This window comes from Colossoma macropomum, unplaced genomic scaffold, assembly GCF_904425465.1.
Source record: "Colossoma macropomum unplaced genomic scaffold, Colossoma_macropomum, whole genome shotgun sequence".
Classification (NCBI taxonomy): Eukaryota; Metazoa; Chordata; class Actinopteri; order Characiformes; family Serrasalmidae; genus Colossoma; species Colossoma macropomum.
Window position 1 is genome coordinate 23,392,498 of NW_023494803.1, and position 19,034 is coordinate 23,411,531.

The 19,034-nt window shown below is 39.7% G+C and overlaps 1 protein-coding gene across 2 annotated transcripts in view; it reads left to right on the forward strand.

Annotated features, from left to right (window-relative positions):
• The first annotated feature begins 521 nt into the window (after positions 1–521).
• The window catches only part of stard9 (StAR-related lipid transfer (START) domain containing 9), a 52,336-nt gene continuing 33,823 nt past the window's right edge, over positions 522–19,034 (forward strand). For both annotated transcript variants that reach the window (XM_036592900.1, XM_036592901.1), the window contains exons 1-3: positions 522–806; positions 5,157–5,226; positions 10,975–11,103. In XM_036592900.1, the coding sequence (XP_036448793.1) occupies positions 760–806; positions 5,157–5,226; positions 10,975–11,103 (246 nt within the window). In that variant the 5' untranslated portion in view covers positions 522–759. The remainder of the gene's footprint in view (positions 807–5,156; positions 5,227–10,974; positions 11,104–19,034) is intronic.

Sequence of the window (19,034 nt, forward strand, 5' to 3'; positions counted from 1 at the left end):
GAAAAGGCCATAAATTGCATGCAATAAAATAGTGTTATATTATCTTATTTAATATCTTAAATAAGTTACCATTTTGGACTTTGGAGTTTTGGAGTTTTTCAAGGGTGTTTTAGTAAAGCAAATGGTTCTATGTAGAACCATTTCATGCTTAAATAGTTCTTCGGATTGATGGAGAAAGTGTTATATATGGTTTTATATGCAACACATTTATTGAAAATATATTATTCTATACTGATTCTATATAATACCAAAAAAGGTTCTTCTGTTGTTAGTGTTAAGCTTGTATAGACCGATTGTCTTTATTTAAAAACCCTCGAAGAACCATCTTTATGGAGAGTGTAGAAGTGCTGCTACTCTAACTTTATGGACTCAAACCTAAGTATTATCTGATGCAGCGATATATTTGGAAGCATTTTATTAACACCACACAAGATCTGAGAGATCTTGTTCGCATGTGTGCAGTGAGTATGATCATTGTTTTGGAGGAGGAGAAAGCGGCTCTGATGACTCCTGTAGCCAACAAATCCTTCCCTCCTCCTTCTCCTCTGCTCGAGACTGCAGGAAGTTTCAGCAGCGCAGTCGCGCGCGCGTGCCGTGCGTTTGTTCCACGCGGGGATGAATGGCACGATTTTCAAAGCTCGTCGTCGTCGTTTCCACTCATTTTATCCGGATGAAGAGGTGAGGGATGTGATCTCGTTATATGGACTCTAACCTCCGAATTCACTCCAGCGATTCCCTCCGTGCTGCTCCAGAGCACGAATGGCAAACGTGAAAGTCGCGATTCGAGTCCGTCCGTTAAACTCAAGGTAAGAAAATTATGTGTGTAGTTTTCTCATTACTCGCTTGCTGTGTTAGCTTTTCTGTAGTATATTGTATGTACTGAAAACTGAGTAACTGAAAGTCCCTTTTGTCGTGTTAGTATTGTTGCTATGTGTGGGAATTGGACGTCGTTGACAGCCACAGCACTGCCTCCGAAACAAACGAGTCCGTGGTTCCTCTTACTAGTTGAAGTGACGTTAGTGTGTTGCTCTTGCTAAAGTACAGTTGAGCTAACTGAGACTTTTATGGTCGGGTGTCTATAGCAGTAAGTATAACGGCTGCTAAATGTGGAGTACTGCACATAGTAAGTTATATTTCCTGGCAATTTGACTTAGGAATTTTGTTTTGAACAAAAATGGTTGGCAAAATTGGGTTGGCAATCACTGTAGGCCTCCATGGGGTTAAAGGTCAGTAGATCCAGCCTCTTAACTGTTCAGTGTCTGCGCGTTAAGCTCTTGTTTTCATGGAGCAACTTTACGTCACAAACCTAATTACACTCTGTGCTAATAACTTGTGGAAAAAATGTGTTTTCCTTCAGCTCCCAAACAGCACCAATAAAAGCCAGACTTGAGGTAGCCAAGCTCTGCTGTAGCAGTAGTGTGCCCCATGAGAACTCGCTACCCCACCCACCAGCCTGGGCCAAATTACAACAGTATGTTGGGGTCAGGCTGAGTGGGGTGCTGGAGGGGGTGGTGTACAGGAGGTAAAGAAACCCTGAACACATCAAGTCACAAAGAGCTGCCAACTGCACCGGCTTTTGCATGTGCCTAGCCTGTCCACTGCGCTGCTGTCTTTCCGGCCTTGACGTTTAAACTGCCTCTCACAGCGTGCATAACAAAGGATGACCTCAGAGTTTACTGTTCCTGTTGTATGAATGGAGATGTCTTTGTTTATGAGCATGATTCTGTACAAGCATAGCATGCAGATGACAACAGATTCTGTTGCTGTTTGTTCCTCTTTCCTTCCTGTCTTAGTCAAATTAAAATTCATTTGAAACTTGATCACAGTCCATGCTGTTCTGATATATTCACAGGTGGCACTTCATGGCCAGTGCTCAGTGGTCCAAGTAATGTGTATTTTCCTTAAAACAAATTTCCCCTCCATCACCCTGCTTCCAGTCTTTTTTCCTGGCCAGCAGGGTCTGAGACAAACAGACAGGCAGACTGCTGAGGTTTTGGGCAGGGCCTAAATTTTGGGGCTGGCGGAAAGATATGTCTGCATGGTACTGCACAGGCTCAGTTAGGGGCGTCAAATAGGTCCCCATGAGAGATGCGGCAGATCAGGGCAGTCGTCACTGCTGTAACTTAAACATTTGGGGGCTATAAACAACATCCTGTGCATGAAAGAAAAAGAATGAATACTTTATTCATTTTGAACAGGGAAGAAAAACATGAAAAAATCATTTGAAATGGGGAAAGAAAGAACGTACTTGTGGGACCCCTGGTGGCTTAGGGGGCCCCTCAGCAACTGTTTTTAGCAATAAACAGCCCTGCCAGTGACGTCAGATCTCGAAGCTTGGGACAAAAAAGGCAAGTTAACTTCGTGTTCACACAATAACAGTTGTGAATCGTCCACATTTTCATTCCCTTTATTTTCTATATATTTCCATTTTTATGCATCTGAATTCACAAGACATGCCATCCTACAGTACACTTTCACCCCTGACTATGATAAGGGTTTTTTGATCATTTAAATCTAGCTGGACCAAATGACTTTTTTTACGTTTAAGTAAAAAAAGGTACTGACCAGCTGTGAAATCATCATAGACCTATTTTCCTAATTTTGACAGCATATCCAGTTGACCCTAACTTTCAGTGGTCTTGCTGCGAACCCAAAGGCCTCTCAGGCGAATTTTAATTCAGTCTTATTCATGCTCAAAGTTCAGATTCACACAGCTCGGCGCCGGTCTCAGATTTCACTCTCTTGCATCAGTCTTATCCGGACCCGGCAGCTGGAGTGCACACACAGCTGTCTCTGCTCCTCTCTCTTCTCTCTTACACATAAACACACACTCATACTCGCATGTGTCTCCTTTTTCTCAGCTGTGCAGCTCATGGAGTCCTTCCTTGGTCTGTTTTGGTTTTTGTTTGACCTACTCTGAAGTGCGTAGTGCAGTGCTGCAGATGCAGAGCGCTCTCCTACAGCCTCACGGCCTCTCGCTGTTTTGACCTGTGTTTGGATAAGGTCACCAAAGAGAAACTTAGAAGTTTGACTTTTTTCATTAAAAAGTATTTTGGCTTAGTGTTTAATTACATTAAATTTGGCCAAGATGTGCACAATTTAAAGTTATACTAATTGATCAGTTGTTCAGCAGAAAGGTGTCATTTTGCTGCCTAGCAATGCCTGTCTGGGTACAGCACAGAATCACCAGGCAGATCAGGGTAATAGGGGTTAAGTGCCAAATTGCTCACACTTATGTTGCTGTCAAATTGTAGTAAACACAGGTTTGACACTGTGACGTACTGTGATCTCTGAAAATAGACAAAAAATGTATATATCGCTAATAATATAGCTAAAATCAAGTAGCAACCAGCCTGAAGACTTTTGTCCATTTTTATGGTGTAATGTCTATAAGCAGGTCTGTCTAAAAAATTTTATTTACATGATTTGAAGCTTACATTTTGCATGATGCTGATAGGTTAGCATGTGGTTTCTGATACTGTATGACATTGTTATGTATATAAATGAACACAGCTGTGTTGCTTAGCTAAAAACAATTGCAGCAGCAGCCATCCTAAAACTTGACTTTTTATCCAAGGCTGCACCCAAAACCACATACATACTATGCATACTATACTAAGGAGTGACTTGTAATGGTAGTGTACTATTTTGGGCATACCTTTTTAGGATAGTAACTTACTTAACTTACCTATCCAACACAAAACATACTAATTTCCCCATTTTTGAATAATCAAAGATGTTTTCAAATGTATTCCTCTGTCTGCTGCTTGTTTTTTGTGCAACACCAGTGCTGTCATATAAAGGGTAAGTCCACAGACCTACATTAATGTCATCCAACATCCATTTCTTGTTTTGTTTTTTTTTTATTAAACCTTTCATGAACACTTACAGATACTCAAAATATAGATACTCAGAATATCAAAATTAGTCAAAATGTACGTCCCTATTAGCTACATTAGCTTCATAGCTCCGGTGCAAAACTAAAGATATTTTGGACCTCAAACATGTTTTAAAAGATTGACTACATTTGGGGTAAGGGGAAGTTTGATTTCTGCCATCTCTTGTCATCCCAGAGGAAAAAAAATCTTTCTTAAGATTGTCTCAGAAAAAATAAAGCTGATCTCAGTAATATAGTAATGAAGGATCACTGATTTCTGAAATGTTTCTCCTAACCCCCCTTAGGAGAAAGAGGAGATTAACATCAGTGTTTCACTATAAGACTTTTTGGTGATGAAGGAGAAAAACATGAATTCTCCTTCTGCCCTGACAGATGACAATGAGATGACACTATTCTTATGGAAATATTACATAGCTGAGACGAGTCAGACACTAAACAGTTAAGCCACATGTGTGACAACATTTTGATCAAAGTGAGAAAATCTGAGTTTTATTTCTCAGGAGCCAAATTTCAGAAACAGGAGAAAATGGCTTAAGTCTCACTCTGATTTCAAACTGGATTTAACCTTGTCTAAGAGAAGAAGCTGAGATCAAGAGGAAATCTCATTTAGAATATTTCTTTCCTCTGGGATCTCTTTTAAACTCGCATTTAGCTCATGGAGTATTAAAGCAAAGACGTTATGAAAGAGGAGACCAGTCATGGGCTGAAATGAGAATGGGAAATCTCGTAATGCTCAACATGGCATCTGTTTATGGGGAAAGTCCCACTATTAATTAAAAAGAGCCAATCATCTTGCTGGTTATGCCAGGAGCAGGGAAAGCCCCCCTTGTTGTCAAAATCTGTACAAGCTCAGTAGCCAGAACTACTCGAGAAACATGTTTTGTTTGTGCGTTATTGAGCCAAACGCTACAAACCGTTTGAGGTTTTTGTCAGATTTTACCAGTAAGTTCAAATGTTTTAAAAGCAGTAATTTGGCCTTCACTTTTGAGTATTTTAGTCTCTGCCCATTCAAAGAGATAGGAGACTGGATTCGTATGACTAAAAATGTCTGCCCCATAGCGATGCAAAGATGGCTGCCGAGTGGACAGACTTTCCTAAAAAGACTTTGATTAAAGTCATTATTCATTGTGTTTCAGTGTAACTACAATGAAAATAACCTCTGCTGTTCTGTTGAATTTTAATCCTTTTAATTTTGGTTTATAGAAAATATGATTTTTGATAATCTTTTCAGACACTACATGTTGTTTGTCTTCCACAGGGAGAGTGTGGATGGAGGGAGGATAGCTGTACAGGTGGAGGACAAAGTGGTGAGAGTGAGAAATGTAAAGGTAAGTTGTGTGCTACTGTTAATGAGGGTGTTGTTTCACAGTATTACTAATGCTTTGGCATTGAGCATAGTGAGTTAATAGTGCTGTTAGCTTTAACACATTAAAAAGAGTAGTTTTGTGTAATAAAATGGAGCTGAAGGAGGAGTCTACTGTTTACACATGCCCAGTGTTAAAAGAGGTGGTGAGGGGAGGAGTGACTGGGCAGTGGAATGTTACTCTGAGGAGATCTCAGCAACAGGAAGTTTACAGTGAAGATTATCCACTTCCTGCTTGATTACTCTGCTGTTTATTCAAAGTATACTGAGTCCAACCGTCCAAACACAGAGACATCAGCTCTACCTCATTAATGCTTCCATACACACACTTTCGCTCAACAGCCTCACAGTCAGAGTAAACACTGCAGAGGCATACTTACCTGAATTCCACACTTTATTGTTCTGACTGAAACAACTGCTTCTAAACCTGATTTGTGGGATGACTGTGTAGAAAAAGTGTCTGTTTCTACTGACGAACTTTGGAACACATTCTTCAAAGTGCAGATTTGTGAATGCTTACTGCAGCATTAGAATGCAGGGGTACATCTTGGGTAGTCACGTTTACGCAATTAAACTTGAGTACTTGACTTAAAAATACGTTTTAAAGCTGCACAATGTAATTTTTTTTTTTTGTTAAAACTAAGAGAAGTAGCATTACTGAGTCGAGGCAATAAAACATGCTAAAATATGGTCTGTGTGTCACTCCATAAAACCTAAAATAAGAATTTAAAAGTCAGAGGTATCAGAGTTTGCAGATGTCTTTGTGTCTTTGCGTATTAACGTTGCATGTGCAGACCCGAATGCAAAATCAGCTGATGAAAACACAATGACGATAGTAGATAATTCACTTCCTCACGTCCTCAGAAGACATGTCGTCCACAAAGTTTTGACTAAGTAAGCTTTGGCTGTACCCACCCCATTTTATATGCATTTTGTGCCAAATTGTGTTAATATTGATTAATACAGATTTGATTTATACAGATTTTTTAAAGGCTTCCACGTTTGATCTTTTTCAGTTTGAGAATTCAATAGGAATTTTTGAAAGGCTGTGCAAGGTTCGTTATTGTTATGTAAAGTCCATATCTACTGTTTTATTGTTTTACTGTTTTATTGTTCTACTTTTTTAATCTGGTTACTCAATTACTTGTCAAAGTAATCATTAGATTACTTGTAGAACTCATAGTAACACCCATAGTTACAACAATTTTAAACTGATGCCAATTCTGTCTTTTTATCTCCTGATACCAAAATGTAATATTTAGATACATTTAAACCTAAATGTGAGTGTTACTAGAGCATGTTAAGCAGGTTTTGCAGCTCTAATTTGACAATAAGCATGTCTTCTCTGCACACTGCCTCAGGTTTTGCTAGTGATTTAAAGTGAAGTTGGTCTAAGCCTTGCCAAAGAGCAAATCTGCACAAATGGAAGATTTAATGTATAATGAATTCTTTATTATATATGCACTAGATATTAGTTAGACCCAAATATCAAACTGTTCTTTTGATTAAGGGGTTAATGGATGACAAGTCTCACATCTGGTGACCTGCTGTCAGTGCGGAAAAAGAATGAGGGAGGAAACAAAAACAAAGAGTGTAGCTCAGATTCGTCCCAAGAGGAGTTATTTAGAGAATGTAGGGCAGTTGAGAGAAAAATGATTGGCTATCGCAGGCATGGGACTGGAGATACAAAGTTAGGAAAAAGTGGTGCATGCACATTAATGGTTCTTGATCCAGTGCTGGGTCCGTGTACTTTAGCAGTCGGAGGGTAAGTTATCAATCACAGAGCCATTGTCCTGAAAATGAAGTGGCAATCACACTTTTGAACATATTTTGGTGATTTTCCAAGTGAAAATAAATGAACAGAAAACACACATAGTCATGGCATTTTCTGCAAGTTCTAGTGCCTGATTTCTGTTTATTTGCTGAGTTTAAGATATTGGGGAAAAAAAAGCATAATGTTCCCTAATTTTTACACAGACCAAGTTTTATGTACCCCCCCCCCAATATGTTAAATTCAGCAACCAAAGAGGAACTGTGAATTAAAATGTCTTCTCTGTAGACGATGTGTTAACCTATTTTCACTTGTAACATGAACATAAAATATAATTGGACCAGAGACACCTAAATATTGGCATACAACCATATATCAAACGTTTTAGATTGCTGGTCTTCCATCATTTTGCCTTTAACATTCTGATGGACTTTAAGAGCTGAAGAGCCATCCTAAGTGAGCAAAGAGGAAGAAAACAAGCCTAATAATTGATTTATGGGTGCAAATTACTGACACAATATATAAATATATAAAGTAAAGCCTAATGCAAAATAAGCAAAACTATATTGCAGCTTGTCCAAACAGATCCATTTGAGCTTAGGCTGAAGTAGACTTAAGCTGAAATGCATCAGTTTGAGTAAGCTCTGGTATAGTTTTGTTTATGTTGCATTAGCGGATAGGAGTTTCACTTTTATAGATTGATCCTAAATTAGCCTGCTCCACATCATGTGGGATTCTCTGTGTGGAGGATCACAAGAGAAACCAGGTCAAGAAACAGACTGTTGCTCTCCCTTGCATTGTTTGAATGAAAACCCAGTATTATTCCTGGCTTAACTGTGCCTATAAATTTGTAAAATAATTTTTACTCTTATAAGATGTAGCACAATGATTACTGTAACTGGACGCATTATATAAACTCACTTTGTAAAAACTGCTGGATGTATATATAACAGCCGAGTGCCAAGGCTCATTAGTAAAGCTGTGGGTCAGCGTAGTGTAGTGAGGTAACCAGCACTGAACAGAGACAGGAAAGTGCAGCACTACAATTGTAAACACAGCGTTGCCAGGGGCAATGGATGCCCATGCTCGGGCAAGTTTCTGCACGCTCCTGTCCTGCCGTCTTGGCCTGAAGCCTCATAGTGTCAATAAAACACATATACAGATGCACAGCCGCTGCTCAGGCGTGTGTAATGCTGATAAAGTGCTGAGAAATTCATGTGTGTGTGTACATTTCATCTCTGCACTGGTGTGTGTTAATGCTTTATGCTGACAGTAAATGGAATAGCGGTTTCCTATATGTCAGCAGGGTGTTATTCATGGATGGTCAAATCATTAATTTCTCCTAATAGGCTTTAGAATCGTCTGGAATATTCTTGTCATAACCTGCTCTACTTAAACGTTTGGCCACCTCAAGCACAGGCTGTATATCAGATTTTGCCTTTAAGCTTTGCTTTATTTAAGGTCTATTAAACCTTACAGTGCAAGTCCTCCAACAGCTATTAAATATTATAGCATAAGTAAATTACCTGATAGTACACTTTCAAAGGAATATTTTGCCAGTAAATCCAATTTGCAGAATTTTCCACTTTCTCCAATTATAGTCTAATGTAGCTTAGATGTCTGCTACCAGACTCTGAAGGGGCCAACAAAGTATAGCCTTTCAGGCTGGGTTTTTGCCATCAGGCTTGGGTTTGGATAAGGAAATCAAAACAAAATAAGTGAAAAAACGTTTACAGAACTTTTACAAAAAGTTTACAAAACTAGAGTACTAAAAGAGAAAATGGGACTCCTAACAACTTTGCAAGACCTTTTAGACCACCAAAACTATCACAGTCAGATAAAGAGTACTGAAAGCTTTTGTCTTTGAGAGATAGGAGAAAATAAAGCTCCACTCTTGCTTCAGATCTAAAAAATCTACGTGTGGTTCTGTCCATCCTTCCACTGTGAGGAGACAGCTCAACACTATGAGTCTGAAAGAATGTTTAGCTGTCAAGAAGCTGTAACTGAGAAAAGGAAATCAACAAAAACAAAAAAATTGAAAATCAAACAAAGTAGCTGCTGGTATTGTCAGTCCAGACCTCAACATCACTTAATGTGTTTGGGATTGCTTGGGTGATGAGAAACAGAAAACCCAACCAGCTCCTGAGACTAAACCCTCGAGATGTGGAAAAATACAATTTCTTTGAAAAACTGGAAGCAAGTCTACTGAAAGGAATAAAAATGGAAGCTGTAATAAAGACAAAGGGTGGACACACTATACACTTTTTGAAAAAATTGTATGTAGTTGTTGCAGCTTCTGTGTAATTTCCTGTAAAATGTTTCCTTTTTAATGTAGATACATATGTGGTTTTACAAAACATCCGTCTGGTGCTATAACGCCTTAGCAGTACCAGTCAGGACGGGTCGGATCTCACTGCCTGTTTATACCATGCATTAACATGCATTGTTGGTGATCAGATCACATTCGGATTTCATTTGACCGCGTGAAAAATTTAAAAAAGCGTATAATTAAAAAGCCATATATAGAAGCAAGAATGGGTTTAATATAGAATGAATAATTATAAACATGTTTAGAAGTAGTTAACTTCTTAGGAATTCTTGGGATGAAAAAGTAAACCAATACAGTGGAGATATAAAAAGTCTTTAACTGTGAAAAAGTGATTTAAATCAGAGGTTTATGCAGGGTAAAATATTTTTAAAAACCCAAAATAATAGTTACCATTGCCTGTGTACATGTAACTGTGATACTTATTCTTATATGTATTTTCTGGCATACTGTGAGGAGTTAGTAATGTTTTTCTACATAGATCCTGTTCAAAACCTGTGCTTTATCGCTTAGAGTCCAGATTTAACCAACTGCATTATCTGTTAATCGCCCCACAAAGAGTATTTGACATTGCATGTACATTTTCACATAGTGTGGATGATAATACTGGAGACTGTATGGGTGGTGGAGTTATGAGGGACAGTGAGTATTTGACATTGCATGTACATTTTCACATATTCACACATGATTCACTCCCTGAAATTAATGTGCACAGATTTTAAAACAAGTGCATTTTTATTAACAAAAGGTAAAAAAAAAACTTTTTCATTAAAAAAAATAACAATAATAAGTGTAAATGGAATCCAGCAAAGGTTCATCCAGATACGATCTGGTTAATGCAAGGTTGTAAACAGACTCTCAAAGTAATGGATATGGGTCGGGTTCAGGCTTTAGTTTCATGCCTGTGGAGATCTCTAGTATAGAGAACAGTTAATGGAAATTTATACCTCTGCATGAAGAAAAGTACAAACAAAATTAAGGCTGCTATATATTGTTTGTGACGTACCTTCATCCATTTTTGTAGATAACAGTATGTCATGCAGTGTCAGTATCATGCAGTAACCACATGCGCAAGTCTGTTGAGATTACTTGAAAACTTTACACCAGTTTGAGGCAAGTGTGTGATAATTTAGGCATACAGTTAGCCCAGTGCTAATTAGTGGGATATATAAGCTTCCATTACTTGTTAGCTATATTAGCTGTGTAGGTCCAGTGCAAAACTAAAGAATCAGACTTCAGATGTCAGACGTTATGTTATTTTATTGCCTTAAGTGAAACTTGAATACATAAACGGTTAGGAGTTTACATCTGTCATTAAATGAGAGTAAGAGAGGAAAATAAATGTCTGAGTGTTTGCTGTCAGTAATTTGATGTTTAAAACAGGCTTAAAGACCTCTCCCCAATTACTCCCACAGAAAACATGACCTCATTGGTGCTTTGGTGGGAGACATGATGTGTTCTCTCTCTCTCTCTCTCTCTCTCTCTCTCTCTCTCTCTCTCGCTCTCTCTCTCTCTCTCTCTCTCTTTCTCTTTCTCTTTCTCTCTCTGTCTCTCTCTGTTTTCAAACTTTCTTTCCCTGCCTCTCATGTTCACGTTCTCTCTCTCTCGCTCTGCAGCTGGATGGGCGTCTGGATGGGCGAGTGGAGGCTCCAGGTGACTCCAGAGAGAGGCTTCTGGAGTTTGGTTTTGATTACTGTTACTGGTCTGTGAACCCCGAGGCGCCCAACTATGCCTCACAAGAGGAGGTGAGCTGCATCTCGCACATGTTTACCCCACCAACATGATGTTGATGACCCTTGTTTTGCCCTTGTGTCTCTTGGGTTAAGATTGGTACGTACCAACCAAACAGCTCTGGGACACGAAGGCAATCAAAACTTCTGGATGCAAGGAAGCAAAATACTGTCCTTCAAAGAATCAGAACACAATGTTTTTAAAGTGTTTCTCTGAGGAGAGGCTGTTAGCACTATCAGTGTCCCAGGGGTGCCTCTTTTTTACAGTCTGCTCCAGTTATTTTAAAGGGCCAAAATCCTGGGAAAACAACATTGTTTTGTTGAAATTGAAGAGTTTGATGCACCAAGTCAGCATTGTTAACATTTTAAAATGTACTATTCACTCCACACTGTCCACATACGGAAACGATGACACACAAAACTCTTAAATGTATGGTTGCAATATCACAGCCATGCACCCATCTACCTACAGTGCTGTTCAAAATTTTTAAATCAGTGTATAAAGAAAAAGGGCCTGTCAGCTTGCCACGCCACGACCAGAGATATATTCCATTTGATCCAATGTGCTGGAAGTCTAAGAACTTTCAGCCTCACTTCAGTTTTCTTTATTTTTTTCCTGTTAAAATCACTTTAATTAAAAACAAGAGATCCAAAAGTAACAGAAAGTAATCAGATTACATTACTGACATATAGTAATCCTTTGGATTAGGTTACAGTTACCCAATTATGGCAGCGACAGCATCAGTTAGGACTGAATTTAGGACTGTAGCTATTACAGAAGACCAGTTCTTAACTTCATAATCTTATCCAAACTCAAGGTAAGAAAATAGTATTCAAGAGAAAACGGTATTCTTAACTTTCTCTTAATCACTTGAGTTTTAGCTTACATTTTTAACATTGTTTTGATTACGTTTGTACTGCTGTTTGTGTATCGGGGGTTGCTTGGAAACAGAAATATCAGTTGATTGTCGACCTTGATCAAGTAAGTTTCATCACAGAAAGACAGAGAAAGTATACAGATTTTTGCCATTATACAGGCTCAGGGAAACAGTTCAGGGAAACTCTGACTTTGTTTTAAAAGGACTGTAAAAATGTGACAGTTTTGTTTGCATTAGTGAGTATATAGATTATGTTACTCTTCGCGATTATGAAACATGAATGCCTTAATGTGAGTGTGTCAGATGTGTAGGGCAGCCAGCTCTGGCGCGGCTTTTTCGCTAACTACTTTAGCTGATGTTAGCTAGGTCCAGAAACAGCAAAAATATATTTTTCTGACAAACTAACATGTTGGCACGTCGTCCACTGAGGAGAAATGACCTTGTGTAGAAGACTTTTCATGCTCATCGTCATTCAACATTGTACAAGTTAGTGCAAGGTCATTAGCTCTTCTCACAAAACCTACCGATTTCTGTCAGCTATTTGTGATGTTTCAAAATTTAGCCTCCAGTTCTACCATCCAAAAAGTAAGCTTAGAGTCGCACCCTAATTTTGTCTTTCCTTTCTTCTTTTGTTTGCTTTTTTTTTTTGCTTTTTTCACACTTTTATGCTGCTCCATTATAGTAAAATGCAGTATTTCTAGGAAATTAGATAGAGGAAACATACTTTTATTGTTAATTAACGGGTTTGTTTGGCAACCCTCCTGTCAGACTTTTCACAGAGTGGTTTTTCCAGAGTGGTTTTGTTACAACAGCAGTGAAATGTGTCATTGCCTAGAACAAAAATGTGGAATATGGGCCCTTTGAATCTTTCTTTAGCTGATTGGGTGTTTAGATCAGCATGAGTCCTCTTCCTCTAAGCCCCTCCCTAGTCTCCCTCTTCAGAAAACTCTTTGTGTGCTAAGCCTGAAAGACAGAGTTGTGTTGGCCCACACACAGCGGATGGCACCAAGTACCCGACTCAGACAGCATCTCTCTCTCTCTCTCTCTCTCTCTCTCTCTCTCTCTCTCTCTCTGTCTTTCTCGCTCTTTGCCTCTCTCAATTCTGCCAAGTCAGAGCTTCCAACAGAGGCCTAAAGCTTGCATTCCTCATGCGACCTACGACTGGTCAGCAGCAAAGACTGACCTCTTTGTGGAGTCCAGTGGGAAGGAGGAGGATCTGACCCAGTAAAACTAGACAACCGCTCCAAGATCCAAAATCTGCTTAGCGTCAAACATACTGCACTCAGTCAATCTTGGATTGTAGTCTGCACAAAGCAGTAAGATAAAAAGGCTTTAAAACGTGCATGGGGTCAGTTTCAGTGTCTTTGCTTCTGCTTTTGAACAGTGTTGAGAAAATGCTAATTGCTTTCACCTTTCAGTCATGACGATGTCCATCCCAAATTACTGCCCCCCCCGGTAGTGCAGAAGTTTTATAATCTTAAGTTGAATTGTTTTTTGGTGTCAGGCACTCATGAAGCAGTATGTTACTGTGTAATTGGGTTTGAGAGTGCAGCTGTGAAGTGAGGCTCTGCCAGCAGTAGGATGGATCTGGAGTCATTCTGTTAGTGCTCCTCCGTGGGCAATCCTTAGAGACAAATTCAACGTAAAACCCCCACTGGAGGGGGAACTAGCTTTACTCTCAGCTCTCTTGGAACCCGTTTCCTCGTCTCTGCCCCTCTGCACCTCCACCCTGGTGTGGATATGTGTAGAGCTGGGCGATAATTCCCTAATGTCAATATGTTGTTTCATTTAACAAAGGTACTTTTTATGATGTATTTTTTTTTTAGCTCTTACCAGTTTTTGCTGGTAAGAGCTAAAAAATAGTGTAATTTAACATAATTCTTTCTTACTCATAGCTTGTTAAAAAAGTGGTGAATTTCCGTTGAAAGTGCAGATTCTAAACCTTATATTGATACTGCATTCGTGTTGGTGAGTAGAATAGGAGAGATTGTAGTATGAATTGAATTGATGAAGTCATTGTTATGCACTCAGTCTTGTGTTGCGGAAAGAAAAAAGTCAGAAGTACAGTTGCAAACGGACTCTGAATACAGATACAGTCTATAAAGAATGTAAATTGAATTTGTCTGAATTTCTAAGGGTTAACATATATTATTCTTAGTTTTACTGCAGCTGCATTGGTAGGTCTTATGTGAAAAGAATACAAATCCTTTTATGGCCCATTCTGATAGGTCGATGGCCTATTTTTGTATTACTTTCTGTTAGCCCTAGCTGCAACATAAATAACATTACTTTCTCTTAAATGAGCCAAACTGGCATTTTAAATTCTTAAATGAAAAAAACAGTTGCCTATTTAAACAACTTCAAATAAAGTGCTACATCAAAAGTAAGAGGCAGCTGTCTATTTAGCACAATGAGTTATGCTTTCAGATACAGCAGGAGTGCACTTAATTGGCTGACGCTGTCATAAAATTGCTACACAAACATAAATAAATAAGTGAAATAAATGTCTGTTTGCTGATTGCTCATTTGGAGCACAAAATCGGCCAACTCCAGTCTTGGCTACAAGACAGCAGTCTATTACTGAGACATTTACAAGTGCGGTAAAAGTAATTTACTGTGTTATGATCATTTGTTGCCTGTATGAATGTTGCATCAGTAGTTAATGTTTCTTTCTTCTCTTAAACATCATCGCATTTATTGTCAAGGTATTTTGCTAAAGTATTTATCACTATTTTTTCCTGTCATGTTTTTTCATTGTGGTCAGATGTATTAGAGGCTGTTAGATGTGTATACATTCAGTTTTAGAGTTAGAGAGATATGAGGGGATCGGAGAGGTGGACTACGCATTTGAGGAGGGCAGATAAAGTGGAATAATGGAAGCCAGCTGTCGTGCTGATGTGGGCTAAGGCAGGCAAGGCTAAAATTCTGCCTTACAGCTTTGTATTTTAGACAATGCCTGTCCAAAATCATTTCCATTTCTTTTTGGATATCAGCATATTGCAGATGTTTGGGCATTAAGCAGAGGTATGCAGACATCTGCTTTAAAGTAAGTATTGGAGCAAGTGTCCTGTGTCTGAGTTAGACTGTGGAACAAAGCAGAAAGTGCAGAGCTGTTTGTGTGTGTGTGCGCATATGTGGAGAGGGGGGTGTCGGTGGGAGGAGAGGGGGGTGCTGGAGTCCCTCTCTAGCCAAAAGGCACAGCTGCATTAGTGAATGATTTTTCACAGTCAGATTGCGCCGCGTGGACGTCACTGGAGAAGAGCCGACACACAATGCCGGTTTTCTTTTCCAAGTGAAGTCAGCTCTGTTCTGTCTCTCTTCACTCTCTCCCCCTCTCACTCTCTTCCTTTGGATTCTGTGTGAGGTTTGATTATGCTCTTGGTATTTCTGGGTTTGTGTGTCAGTATGGCGTGCTAGTCTCAAAAAGAATAGCTGCGCTGTGCGTGCATTTTTCTTCAAGTGCTCCCGTCACTGCACACGCACTGGTCAGCGATTTCAGAGAGTGACATTTGAATTTGTAGCCATGTCTCCATGATTAACATCCCAAAGAATAACCTCTGGAGAGCCAATGCAAATCACACTGTGCTGGAGTAGTAAACAGATGATCTAGTTTAGTAATCATGCTAAATAGACTAACCCAGGCCAATAATGTTGTGAATTGCAGCTGTTTTGCACTATGTTTTAGTGTCCAAAACATTTTTTAGTCCCACAGTTTTTCGCTGCAGCTTCTGAAGCTATCCCCAAGAGTGGAAAAGTCATTTTCCCTTATAAGAGCTGCTGCACATGGATGCCTTTTACCATGGAGGAGGAGAAGCAAGAGACTTTCTTTCACTTTCTTTACCCCTTTTAGTCTGGCCTTAATTTTGATGGCCACTTTCAGCAGCATTTGTTGGCTAAGAATGCCTGCTGAAGAACCTCCAGACCCTCCCAAACCCCCTTTGAGTTAGCAGTGGAGTCCTGTCTAGCTGTACAGCACCCGAAATTCCCCTCCACCATGCAAATCTGACCTACAAAATTCTACGAAAGTATGACCGATGAGAGGCAAGTTGAATCCCTGCCAGTGAACTCCCTCTCTCAATCTCTCGCTCCCACACATGCATCCCCCCAGCTCTATTTGTGCGTCCTCTTTGCTCCTGTTTTCCTGGCTCGCATGAGGATATAAACAGGATCTCGGACTCAGCCGATGCTTGAAACTAAGCCAAAACTTTAAACCATAACATTAAAACTTTTAGGAAAGTACACAGAAATAAGTATTTTAATGAGCCAGTTGAAATCCCAGTGCAACTGTGTGACTCCACATTTTTCAACACTTGTCTTTCTCATTTCATGGTGCTTGTGTTATTTGTCAGCTGTTCTGTAAAACCTTCCAGGCTTAGTCTGAATGGTCAAAGCCACTGTTAGCGCTAAGAGACAATATGCAGCTTTGTTTGATTTGGTAAATAAGTTAATAGCGGTCTGTGACTTTTTACTATACTGCAATCACAATATGGTATTTTATCCATGTTGTGCTCTACAGAATGATGCAATAAAAATTGGGGAAAGCTTTGTCCCCATTTTTTTTCCTAAAAGAGTAAGGCGGAGCTGACGTACTGGGCTGTGGTTGGGGACTGGTGCTTGCCTTGGATAGGCTTCAGTTACTTTTCCTGGAGAGATCCTGGGGTAATAAGGAGTTTCCCAGGGCCTGCTGTAGAGCAGGCCACACAAACCAGTCTCCTATCTGCACTCTACCACAGATTGTGATTACAGGCCTTTCTTTAAGGTGGACCCTTTACGCACATCCAGCAGCTACTTAATAGGAGTTTACCCTCTCCTTTGAGTTTTTTCCCCTTTATCTTAACTCTTGCTTTCACTGTTGTGCACCCATTTCATCAGTAAGCCCTCCACTATGAACCTGATCAGTCTAGATGTAGTGCTCAAGCTGTTGTAGTGAGGCACGTAAAAACACTGCTGGTCTTTTTGGCATTTGTTATGGAAACATAACGTTTCTCTATGCCTATCTGACCATCTGACCTCATGTTTTGTATTGACCCACTTCTGGACACACCCTTCTCTGACTGACTTTTCCTCAGCAGGCAGCCCCTCGTTCCACACTTTCTCTGCAGAACGCTAGCTTTATTCTGCTTAGCCTTGCAGAGCTGGTCCTGATATCGTAACAAGAAAACATGTCTGGGGACCACTTGTTGAAGGGTGTGCTCTGTTTACCTGTGCCGGCTCTCTGTTTTTTACATAGCAGCAAAGGCAAAGCTTTACCAGCTCTTATGTAAATTGTTGCACAGCCTTTCTGCAATTAATAACGTCACAATAAGCTGTCCTAATTGAGGAAGATGCCACTGGTGGATTCAGAAAATACATTTCACTTTTACCATTCTTTGCCAGGGTTTGCACTGATTTCCGACATGGCATTTATGATATGACAGAATATTGCTGTTTGAGCTGATTTTAGACAGAAAAAGTGGCACACACTAGAATCATATCGCTGTCATGTTGGAATCATGTTGGAACAAGATCTCGTATCTCCATTTTTGTTGTTTCAGTTTTTGACATAATTTGAAAATACCTGTTGCCCTTTACATTGTGTGTAAATTTCGTGATCACTGAACCGAAAGAAATGGCCCAAAATTACTCTGGTTCCACTGACTTACATTAAAAGTAAAGTATGTTTTTTCAGATACAAAGTTTTGTTTCCGACAGCAGCGATATGAAGCTTATAAATGGAGTGGAAACCATGCTTATGTGCCACAGCCACAGCTTTATGTAGCTTCAAAGGCCTAATGACTGGATTGTTCATCTGACAATATTGTTGAGCTTACAGCAGGGGCTGAACTCACCATCGCCCCCTACTCTGAACTCCACCTTTATGAGGACTGGTTCCGAAATTTCACTCAGTTTGTTCACAATTACTTTAACCCAAACCTTCTTGTTGCTGCCCCCAAAACTTCTCATTACAAGTTAACATCTGGCTGCTCCAAGACCATATTTTGCTCACATTGGAGGCCAGAAAAGAGGAAGAAAAACTAAGGCTGTAGGTGGGTTATGTGCGTATTATTGTTTTCTGATGAATTTCCTTTAGGAGCACACGCACTCACACTGGCTCCTGGCTGTGGCCTTCCTATTGATGGCAGTGTTTAGTCTTTCTGGGCTTGTTTTCATATGCTTTGCTGCCTCCATTCTGGCTGTGCCTACTGCAACCCTGGAACCCCATCACTGCACTTCACCGCACTGTGCCTGCTACTTGCTTTGTTTTGCCATCTCTATGTAGAGCCTGGAAAGTAGGTTGGTCAGTGAGAGCCTATTGTTGGACACTGGTGATCTAAGTGAATATCAGTCGTCCTGTGCACAATAGAGGCTGCTGTTACCATGCAGCAATTGCCAAATTAATGGAGTGTAATAATGATGTAGGACAATGGCAGGAATACCACAGTCTGGATGAATACTGCTACGCAGAATATTTAAACAAATTCAGTTAAGTATTACATTGAGCCTTAGCAGGAATCAAAATAGTACCATTTTCCCCCAACCCCAAATGTGCTCAGTTAGCGAAAACATTTGGTGTACGAAGTTTGCTTCTTTAATTTTGCTCTCAAGCTATGAGGCTAATAGCTGATAGCTAACAAGTAATAAAAGCTTATACACTATCAATTAGCATTGTGCAAACAGCTTGCCTAAAGACTCACACAGTTGCCTCAAACTGTGCTGAGTTGTTAAATAATCTCAAACAGACTTGCTTATGTGGTTTCTGACAGTGTGTGTATATATACATATACATACAAATAGACAAAAACTGTTACATTGCTGTTACTGTGTGTCATACAGTGTCAGAAACCACAAGAAAAGTCTGTTTGACATCTGTTAAGTTACTTAACAGCTCAATTTGTTTTGAAGCAAGTGTGTGATGTATAATAACATAAAATACACGTAATGCACATAATGCTGCTTCCAAGTGGTCTTCCAGTAGTTTCCCACCCAGAGGAACCACATGAGCACCTTTCCAAGTCGGGTGATGAAGCTCAAATTTTCAATGCAACATGAATTGACTAAGTTTTGACATCAGCTAAGTTTTCATCTTCC